The sequence below is a fragment of the Epinephelus lanceolatus genome, chromosome 7 (genome assembly GCF_041903045.1).
Source record: "Epinephelus lanceolatus isolate andai-2023 chromosome 7, ASM4190304v1, whole genome shotgun sequence".
Taxonomy (NCBI): domain Eukaryota; kingdom Metazoa; phylum Chordata; class Actinopteri; order Perciformes; family Serranidae; genus Epinephelus; species Epinephelus lanceolatus.
The window spans coordinates 8,529,963-8,540,783 of record NC_135740.1 but is presented as its reverse complement, the minus strand read 5'-3'; the positions used below and the strand labels follow the sequence as shown (position 1 = coordinate 8,540,783).

At 41.6% G+C, this 10,821-nt stretch overlaps 1 protein-coding gene across 1 annotated transcript; it reads left to right on the top strand.

The window, feature by feature from the left end:
* The first annotated feature begins 2,168 nt into the window (after positions 1-2,168).
* On the top strand, positions 2,169-10,236 carry sil1 (SIL1 nucleotide exchange factor). Its single transcript, XM_033632699.2, has 12 exons — positions 2,169-2,291; positions 2,783-2,895; positions 4,463-4,607; positions 4,784-4,889; positions 4,995-5,100; positions 5,711-5,797; positions 6,253-6,348; positions 6,451-6,572; positions 6,781-6,877; positions 6,982-7,146; positions 7,301-7,465; positions 9,151-10,236. The coding sequence occupies exons 1-12, from the start codon at positions 2,228-2,230 to the stop codon at positions 9,346-9,348; spliced, it is 1,464 nt and encodes a 487-aa protein (XP_033488590.1). The 5' UTR covers positions 2,169-2,227; the 3' UTR covers positions 9,349-10,236.
* Positions 10,237-10,821: the final 585 nt, after the last annotated feature.

Below are 10,821 nucleotides of genomic sequence, written 5' to 3'. Positions count from 1 at the left end.
CTACACCTGAAAACACATGACAGCGACACAGTGAGCCAAAGAGACGATGTGGTTTTATTATACTGCTCAGTGAGATAAATACTTGTAGGAGACTTGTGTTAAAGTTGTCATTAAGTACTGACTTACCTGTGTCCGGTACAGCCACCTATACTTTATAAAGAAAAACAGATAACAGTATAGCACGCATTATCTGTTACCTTACTGCTGGTACATTGGTCCAGCATCATCAACTATTATTCAAAGGTGCAAGATGCTACAGAGGGCTGTGTTACCATCGCCAGACAGGAAGGCTGCCTGGGGCGTCATCAGTCCTGCCAGACACAAAGGTTTCCCAATCAGTCAGTCGCTGTCATTGGGCCACCTCGGGACTCAAAGGGACTTGGTCAATATCTTCTCTTTGCGGAGGAGCTGAGGCCTGAAGTGGAGGGTCTTGGGTCTTCATCGCTGCCCTCAGAAGTCTTCCTCTGCCTCTTCACACTTACCTGCTGTGTGTCGCTCTCTTCCCTGCTTCTTTTGGTGGATGAGCTGAGGCTGGAGGCTGGGGGAGCAGAGTCTTCAGACCCAGGAGAGACTGGGGGGAGACCTTCAAGATGTTCCACTGGCTGCGCAGGAAGCTCTGGGGGAGGAACACCAAAAGGATACCATCTCTGCAAAAAACCTTGAGGTGGGAGCCGCTGGACGAGAGGGGAGCGAGGTCTGATGCCATCATCACCATGGTCGCTTCAACCTCTTCATCTTTGACATCGTCTTCTTATATACCTGACCTTAACCAGGTCATCATTCTGTTTTCATGAAATCTGATGATGAACGCACGTGCGTGTGATTGAGAAAGGAAGACGTTTTTTATTTATTTGTTCATATTTGTTCATGTTTATTTTATTTAGAGGCTAGAATCCATTTCACTAAATTGTCTCTAAAATATAGTCTTCAACAAAAGTTTATGAAAATGTTGTACATGTAATTTCCTTCCAGCCTTCATGATTTATTCTGTCATTAATCCCATGTTGCCCCTTAAAACTGATAACATACCATTAATAAAGCATACACAAACAGATTATTGTTCATGTTTGATGTGTTGTTGGTTGTGTTATCCATCCACTTTCAGGAGAAACTATGTTTTTAATGGTATCTCTGTTTTGGTTGCTTGTAAACTTCAGAAAAGATGCATTTCATCCCTCAATCCTATAAGGCCAAAGAGCTTCACTTGTAACTGATAGCTTTAAAACTGAATTCGATACAGCATAATATTAGTCTGCGTCACTTCTCATAATCAGCTCTGTCTGTCATACGTGCTGCTTTTTCACTTTTTTTTGCCAGATATTTATCCATCGCTTCTCCTCTTGCTTTCATTGTCTTGTTCTCTTTGTACCCTGGCTTTTCATTTATTGGACCCTGATTTTTGGTGAGGCATTCTGACTGGTAATCAGGCTGTAGATCACCACATATGTTTACATTAACAGTGCTTGTGATTTCCTGACCCCCACTGTCAGATGGACTGAAACAAGAATTCTCTGTCCACATGCTGGGATGTTCGTAACCCAACAGGCCACCGCCATCTACACCGCTGCCAATACTAGATACAATATTATGACCTCCTCCACCATCACCATGTTTGTTATTGTCTGAAACATTTGACTCCGCCCTCTTTTGTCATCTATTGGCTGTATCTATGCCATCATAAAGGACGCATGGAAGTATGAGGGCAGTGAAGATGACAAGATTTCAAACAGATGTACTTATTTTCGTACTTAAAGGGAGTATAAACGAGCTTTAAGAGATGCAAAACAATTACAAATACACACAAACAACCTTAAGGGCACACAACATCACCACAAAGAGACATAAAACGTCCAAAAATTCTGACAACTACAAAGAGTTGCAAAACAACAACAATACAAAGAGGCAAAGCCAGCACAAACTCTGAGAGGTGGTGGGGCCTTTTGCATGCCTGTGCCCAGGGGCCCATTGTCTCATAATCCGCCCCTGTGTAGTGGTGTGTTGTTTCAGGTATTTATGACTCTATAGAGAGAAAAAACGATTAACGAACTATTTACAGATGTTTAAGAGAAAGCGTTTCTGACTTTACCCTAATACCGCTCCTTACCAGCTGGTGGCACTAATGCTCACTGTCTATCCTGTAAGAGCTTTGTAAAGAAGAAGAAGATGACCTACGTGGGCCAATGAGAGCTGAGAGTGACAAAATAAAAGCCGTCAGAGCGTGCGGCAGATGTATGTGGGAACTGTCAGTGTGTTTACGTGGAATAAACCAAGTCAAGACACGTTTCAAACAGGTGAGTTGTTACTAACCTGCTACTCCGGTAGGTAAATAACTCGTCAGGTGTACTGTGACTCTTACTGTTATGTACAGTCAGTGAACGTTTGCCTGTTAGCCACTCACTGTGTCGTCGCTGTCATTCACGGAAAGGTAGGCTGTGTCACACCAAACTCCATTCAAAATCTGGACTCTTATGAGTCCATTATAACAACTATTTACTTACATATACTCATGTAGTGTATTATCAGGAGCTAACGCTAAGAGACTAAGTAAAACTGATATGGCAAAAAGACAGTAGCCGATAATGTCTTTGTAACGTTACTTCTAATGTAGCTTTGTGCCTGAAGAGCAGGGTGATATTAAAACATCATATTTGTAAATGGAGTTTGGCCTGGAGAGATGTTAAGTTAATGTTCCTCACTCAGCAGACAGATCTCAGTTTGTCAGTCAGGCTTCAGGATGTGAGACAGTAGCAGTGATGTACCACTGTGCTTTGCTGTGTTTCAGTCACCATGAAACTGATACCAAGGAGAGCCACAGGAGCTTCATGGAGCTGCTTAACCCTGGCTTTTCTCTTGGTGCTGTGTTGCTGTCACATAGTCAGCATTCTTGGCCAAAAGGTGAGCTGTTATGGATGATGCATCTTTTTTCCCATGTTTTACACCATGTTGCATCATTTTTTGGGGTGGGGACAGATGGAGCATGCAGCTAGGTGTGTTAAGTAAAACTTCTATATTTAGAAACAGCCAGGAGTTGGAACAGCAACTTGAACTTACAGGGAAACACCACCTAAATTAAGAATTCCAATTTGTTATTATCATGACCAAGGAAAGTTCAATTAATATTTGGGAACATGAGCTACTTTCTCTCAAGGCCAGAAACCAGAGAGCTAAGTCTCAAACTTGTGATGTCATAGGGTATAAAGTCTGGAGCTGCTCTATAGACAATGACTGGGAGCCTGATTTTGTGGATCCACGCACTGGTTGTTTTGTTTATACCCAAATGAGCTTTATCCTATTGTAATGTTCTCAGTTCTGAAACAGAAAATGTACCCATATACTGAGAACATTTCCCCAGGTGTCCATTATAACATCTTTCCCAATTCATTGTCTATGGAGCAGCTTCAGACTTTATACCCTATGACATCACAAATTTGAGCTCTAAGCACTCAAGTTTTTGGATTTATGAGAAATTTGTCCATGTTTACTAATGTTTTTTGGGACTGTCTTAGACCATAGGAATAACATATGAATATTGAAAATAGATGCTGTTCCCCATAATTATCATGAGGTCTGGAACATAAGTAGGAAAAGACCTGACAATTTAAAGTGTTCAAGTAAAATTAAAGCTTTGACTAATTGAGAAGACTGATAGTGTCAGTCATGAAGGAGACATTAGGAAAGTTTTGATTTTTGAAGATCACAAGGGCTGATCAGAATGCTATGATGCTTTGATCATTGCCATGGTAATCAACATCCAAGTCAGTGTTTAAATGGTTTCTGGTGAAATTTTTGGTACTGCGACTTGCTCGTCTAATGTCAGTCACAGCAATCCAACAGAACTAAAACTGGCAGAGTTTATGTTGTTTATCAATAAAATGTAAAAAAAAAAAAAAGAAAAAGAGAAAAAAAAAGAAACTGGGAGAGTTTGACTGCATCTGATTCGCTAGCAAGATGTCAGAAAAGACAAGCCCCTGGAGTAGTTTCAAAGTTTGGGAATATGACTCCCAAAAAGTCGAGTGCTAAAGGAAACTGTTACTGTATATATGACAAATCTACAACAAGCTTGGAAATTCACCTAAAACCTGTAAGTTGGAGCTCAGCTGTCCTGTAAAGTATTCTTTTTTTCCTAGCTTTGTTAGCAGCCTGCATGCTAACAAAGTGGCCAATTGTCATGTTATTTGAGGTGCATTGACTCAATACTGAAGTTTCAAAAAATACCGGTATGATTTAAAACTTTGAGAAGGAAATTAGGTCTTATATACTGATCCAAGACCATTTCAGGAAAAATAAGACAGACCCAGTCACAAAAAAAACTAATACACATCTGATATGTAAACATGCGTTATGAATATACCCTTATCAAAATTACTATTTTTTTTTTTTTATGGTAGCATCCAAACTTCTAGAATGCTGATGGTCAGTGCACCAGAGATGCAATGATGCTGTTTCCTGTGTGTGTGTGCAGTCTGAGTCTGCCTTAACTGTGGTGGAGAATACAGAAGAAGATGATGGAGTTGTTGGTGATGAAGAAGAGGAGGTGGCAGTTGATGAAGATGGTGGAGATTTAGAGGTGGTCCAGCCTACTGAAGAATGGCAAACACTCAAACCAGGTAAGGTACTGAAAGCTGTACTGATACTATGTCATAGTCCCTTGACCCTTGACTTTTGACCCCAAAACTTAAATCAGTTCGTTGTTGAGTCCAAGTGGATGTTTGAGATATCGTGACTTACTGTGTGTGTGTCTGTGTCTGTGTGTGTCTGTGTGTGTCTGTGTGACTGTGTGTAGGCCAGGCAGTGCCAGCAGGTTCCCATGTGAGGCTGAATCTGCAGACAGGTCAGAGGGAGGTCAGGCTGGGTGAAGAGAAGCTCAAATACTGGACCCAGGAACACAGGTATGGGTCCAAAGAAACACCTGAGACTTCAAGAAGTCATTTATTTCACCTATTGAACACTTTGTTTAAGCAGCAGTGTACAGCAGTAAAAGTCTGTCTCTGCAGGGAGAAAGAAGAGATCCAGTCCCTTTTCAATCCTGATGAACTGAAACAGGCCTTGAAGAAGATGAAGGAGGACCTGAATCCAGTGACCAAAGACACAGACCAACAGGTGACAAGACTGTTGATTACGGCATACATACACATATACACCAATGAGCCAAAACATCAAAACCACTGACAGGCGAAGCAAATAACACTGATAATTTCGACACAATGCAATGTTCTGCTTGGAAACCTTTCATCCGGGCATTCATGTGGATGCCACTTCACAACCTCCACCCACCCAAACACCATTGCAGACCAAGTACACCCTGAAGGAGGACGGAGGACAATGCACCATGCTACACTGCAGAAACTGCTCAGGAATGGCTTGAGGAATGTGACAAAGAACTTAAGGTGTCGACCTGGCCTCCACATGGTGCGTTGTGGGTGGAGCACATCAAGTGGCACCCACATGAATGCCAGGGCCAAAGGTTTCCCAGTAGAACATTGCATTGTAACGAGATGATCATTGCTATTTGCCTCATCTGTACTTTCTGACATAATGAAAAAAAGTGCCTTTAAAACTAACAATATGTTAACAATTTGGTTTTTTTTTACCATTAAAAAATATAATTTTAGTAATATTCTAAAAAAGTGTGCACCTTTTATTCATAACTAACCAAGATATCACACTCAGACTATGCTGACTGTGTTCTCTCCTCGCCATGTGTTTGTAGGACTCTGTGGCATCCAGGTTTCGTCCCATAGAGGAGTTAAAGAGAGACTTGGCTCAGCTGGACCTGCAGGTGGAGACGGATGTTCAGGTACATTATACTAGTCTAATCATGTGTTTACACCGAACATGGTGTGAAATTTGACATCACATTACTCACACATATATGGCTGCTGGAGTGGTCTTTGGAGTATTTTGCAACTGGCGAATACTTGCCCTTGACAGCAGTTGTGCTAACTATCTGGGGAAGGCAGCTAACAGATAAGATAGTTTGCAGTAATGTACAGCCGATAGCTGAAATAAAGTGATGTGATCATGGTAAACATGGAGGCTCCTTGCTCTGAATCATCAGGAACCTTCCGTTGTTTACTTTTCACAATAAAAGAAGAACTTAACAAAAAAGTATACACAAGTCAGAAATACATAGTTTCAGAACTTACAATGTAGTCAGCTTACTGTTAAGCTGCTGCACGACATGTTGTTTTTATCAACTTGTGACTATATTGTAGTTGTTAAGCTGAATGAAGTGTGTTTTTGTGTGTGTAGATAATGAGGCGGCTGCTGGACCAGTTTAACAGCAGCAACTCGACCACAGAGCAGAAGCTGAGCATCCTGCAGGAGCTGGAGTATCTGGTGCATCAGGTGACAGAACACACACTGAAACCTACTCTGAGGATATTAGCTTACAGATGTGTTCTGAGGTTTAAGTGTGTTTGTGTCCGTGTGTGTGTGTGTATGTGTTAGGTGGATAATGCTCAGACCCTTTGTTCGATGGGGGGTCTCCAGCTCGTTCTAGATGGTCTGAACAGCTCAGACTTCAGGTTACAGGAAAACTCTGCCTTTGTCTTGGGATCTGCTGTGTCCAGGTACAAACTGCTGCATGTTTGTTGTATTAAAGTTAGATCTGACTGATGCACTTAACATCTCACCAATGAAGCAGCTGTACAATATCTCCTCTGTGTTTATTATCAAAACACATGTGGCTGTATAGTATGACTTGTGTCTTCTGCATCTGCATCAATATCACTGTGAGGTTTCGAACAGTTGCTAACAGTGCTTCTCACTGTCCTGCAGTAACCCGGCGGTCCAGGTGAAGGTTGTGGAGAGCGGGGCTCTTCAGACACTCCTAACCATACTGGCCACTACACAGCCACTCAGAGTCAAAAAAAAGGTACAAACACAAGCTCACATTACAATTTATTGACAAGGAGGTGTGTACGAACACATTAAATTCAGCTGTCATGTTTTCTGTGTGTGTGACCGTCCTCCTGTCAGGTTCTGTTTGCAGTGGCCTCCCTCTTACGTAACTTCCCTTACGCCCAGCGCCACTTCCTGTCACATGGAGGGCTGCAGGTCCTTTCAGAGCTGTTCAGGGCAGATGGTGGTGGAGTTCTGCGAACACGCATTGTCACCATGTTATATGATATGATCAGTGAGAAGGTATGACAAACAAACCGTTAGTCTAAGGTTTATTTTTAGAGATGTACTAGAATGATTTTTGTTTAATGGTTCAGACTGAATGGGTTCCACTGGCCCTTGAAGAGGATACAGAATAAGACTTCCTAGGTGATACTTGTCCCTCTTGCTCCACCAGGAGCTGATCTCACAGGCAGGTCTGGACCCGATGCTGGATGCCTCCCATGAGGAGCGGGTGCGTCAGTATGCCAGGGTGTCTCTGCAGGGGGAGCTGCTGGAGAAGGGCTGGTGCAGTCTGGTCCCACAGCTGCTGGAGTCCACTGAGCATGACTACAGAGAGAAGGTAGACTTACTTTGAGATAGTGGAGGTGAATAACTGATGATTAACACAAATGATAATCAGCTTAAAATGGTAAATAACCAGTATTTGCCTTTAAAGGGAAACTTTGGTATTTTCCATCCTGGACCCTATTTTCCCATGTTTTGGTGTCTAAGTGACGAGTAGACAAGGACCGCAATACAGGCTGCAGTGTAACCACTTGAGGCATGTTCGCACAGTAAGTGTATGTCCATTAAAAGTGCTTGTTTTTGCCACTGACAGGTTCAGATTGTTGTTCTAAGTGTCTGACAATGTATTTGAAGGATCCATGCACCTTTTTGTTAAAGAGTAAGATCCTTTTTGTTTAACCAGAAACAACCCGAAACCACTATCAGCAAATCCACCAGATTTGAATAACAGTTATTTTAGTGTGCATAGAGCCAGCATATTTTCACATTCAACTGGGTGAACTAAGAGTTTATTTCAATTAAATTAGAGTTGGTGCATGTTGGATCAGTGGAAAGATGAACCAAGACGACTTTTGTAAGTTTTTTGTTTTGTTTTTGTCAACTTCGAATGAAGTGTGTTTTACAATGATAAAACTATTGTTTTTTTTTAATGGGAGTCTGGTGGGTTTAAAGATAGCGATTTTGGGGCTGTATCTGGTTAAACAGAAAGGATCTTACTCTTTAACAAACAGATCTATCTCTGTAGGGATCTTTCCGTAATGTTGTCAGACACTAAGATTTATAATCTGAGCCTGTCAATGGCAAAAACAAGCACTTTTAGTGGACATTAATTGACAGTGCACACAGTTGGGAGAAGATTTTTAGGAGGGCTTTGGGAAAAAAGTTGTGGTTTTAGTTAAAATGAATTGATTTCTGTCAGAAAGGGTTCTCTGAGAGAAAGCCTATGAGGAAAATTTCTACTATATGCACCATGCAAACATGCTCCCGATTGGTTACACTGCAGCGCGCTCTCTCTCTCTCTCTCTCTCTCTCTCTCTCTCTCTCTCTCTCTCTCTCTCTCTCTCTCTCTCTCTCTCGATACTAGAAACCATATAAAAAGTGTTTTTCTCATTTGTCACTTAACCCACAGCATTTGCCTTGAGGGTGACATTTAACATATGTGTCAGCAGTGGATTATAAACAATAGCATTAACATGGCAATAAGGATCATTTACCTTCCCTGTTATATGGTGGCTGATCTCGTCCTCTGCTTGGAGGCAAACGAGCTCCTGGACCTCATTGTTTTCCCAATTTGAAGACATTTTTAACTTCTGTTCTACTTTGTGTTAGCTGCTAACTGCTATCCGGTGCTTTTAAATCTCCCAGCTGAGGGTTAAACACATAATATGTTGTCAAAATGTCACACCTGTCCCTTTGATGGTCCTGTCCTGCCGGGTATTCCTTTTACTCAGACAAAGTTTCAGAACTGTTACTACCTCCGCTACTGGCTCAAAGGCAAGACAACTCTGTCCCCCCCATACCACGATTGTACCTCTTTTTAAAGACCGGTGAGGTGGCATAACAGTGCAACAGTCCTGCCCTCAACAGGCAGTGTAAATGGGGCTGCAGACACAAAAACATGGGAAAATAGGTTCAGGTTGAAATAAGAGTTACCCTTTTGGAAACCCAAACTGCCTGAACAAATTTAACATAGTGTATTAAATGATCTTGTTGTAAGTGTTTGTGTCATTTGTCTTTCAGGCTCTGCGGGCTTTGTTGGCGATGGCTCCTGTGTGTTCGGATCAGTACCGCTCAGACAGCTCTCTGCTGGGCTCTCTGCACTCTCTCAAACACCAGTACCAGGAAATGATCCAGTCAGAAATGATTCTAGGAGAGGAGAGTGGCTACTTTGTAGAGATTGTAGATCTAATAGATGCTCTACAAGTCAAGATGAAATGATGATAAGTGCACAGTGGCATTTGGCATGGCTGTACTATGCAGAGATGAGTGCACAGACTTATAGACTGCTGGGATGAAACAACCACTCTTCAAGCACATAACCAACCACAGAGGGACAAACTCCTCAAGACAAGAGTCCACTCAGTCTTTGCAGAATGTGACGATATTGTTACGTCTAATGCAAATTCAGCCAATTCCCTTGAATTCTGCACGACATTGCAGTTTTGTCCAGTCACCGCAACTTTACTGCAAAGTTGAATATTTAAAGCACAGAAAATCTAATGTCATTGTAGAGCTGCAAGCAATGTAATGATTTGCTCAGCCCCTCTCTCTGTCTTTGTGTGTATCATGACACTGCTGCTGTAGGACCAGAGCTCTGTGCCTGAGATAGAGTCACACACACAGTGACAGGGCTAACTGTTAGCATCACACGGCTAGCTGTTAGCATCACACCACTAATGTTACCTAACGGTCATTAACAGGTGTGAGATAACGCCCCCCCCCCCCGAATGCTCATGATAATAAGCTCCAAATCTGTGACAGCATCACAACTGTTTTGCAGTTTTCACTTGCACTGGCAATTGTATTGCAAACAAACGCCTATAAAAATCTCACCATGTGTTGCCAATTTTTAGAAAGGCTGCTGTGATACAAGGAATTTAAGTCCACAACAATCCCAAAAAAAAGCTGGCAAAATCCTTGACAGACTTTTTGTTGTATGCAGCTCAAAGATTGGGGACGTGCCTTTGAGGACACAAATGTTGGGCTGACCCTCTTTGGTTTGTCAGTACGAACATAAGAAAATTAAGATTTTGTCAGTGGCCTTGGATTGTTTTTGGATGAGGATGGGGTTTACTTTGTGTTCATATTTTAAGAATAAATATTTATTTATATGATGGTGTCGTGTGTCTGTATCTCCTGTAGGGTTACCTCCAAGTTCAACTAGAAACTGTAGCGTGAAATGTTGAAGGTCCATCTGATAAATGTACTGTATATGTGCTGTGTAAACAGTAGGATTTGCTTTTGGATTGTGTTTTGTTTACTTCCTCTCAGATGTTCATCTGTTGCTATAATAAGTCAGTAGCCAGAAATTCACTTAATAATATATCGACTGCACCTCGATCTTATTCATGTTTTACGGAAATATGACTGCATTTTAAGATACAGTATTTTTTCTAGCTTCTGTATTAATTTCCGACTTGTTAATGCTGCAGCTATGCATATCTATGACCCTTGAATTATCCTCGGACACATAACTGATTAATGTTTCAAAGGAACAACATTTTACATGCACCTCTCAGTGAACACAGCTGTGGCCATTCACCATCACCACCACCATAAACTACAACTTATAACAACTTACAAAAGTGGAATCCCAGTTGAAACTAGAATTGTCTCAGTCTTGTTAATTATGCTCAACTGTATCTATCCACAAGTGAAACATAGTATTTTCATGCACTGGTCAATTTTGAA

Excerpts from the sequence above, each read along its gene's own strand:
- sil1 (XM_033632699.2), top strand. The coding sequence starts at position 2,228 with ATGTATGTGGGAACTGTCAGTGTGTTTACGTGGAATAAACCAAGTCAA. Across the intron at positions 2,896-4,462 it reads TCAGCATTCTTGGCCAAAAG|TCTGAGTCTGCCTTAACTGT; the intron begins GTGAGCTGTTAT and ends GTGTGTGTGCAG. Across the intron at positions 6,878-6,981 it reads CACTCAGAGTCAAAAAAAAG|GTTCTGTTTGCAGTGGCCTC; the intron begins GTACAAACACAA and ends TCCTCCTGTCAG.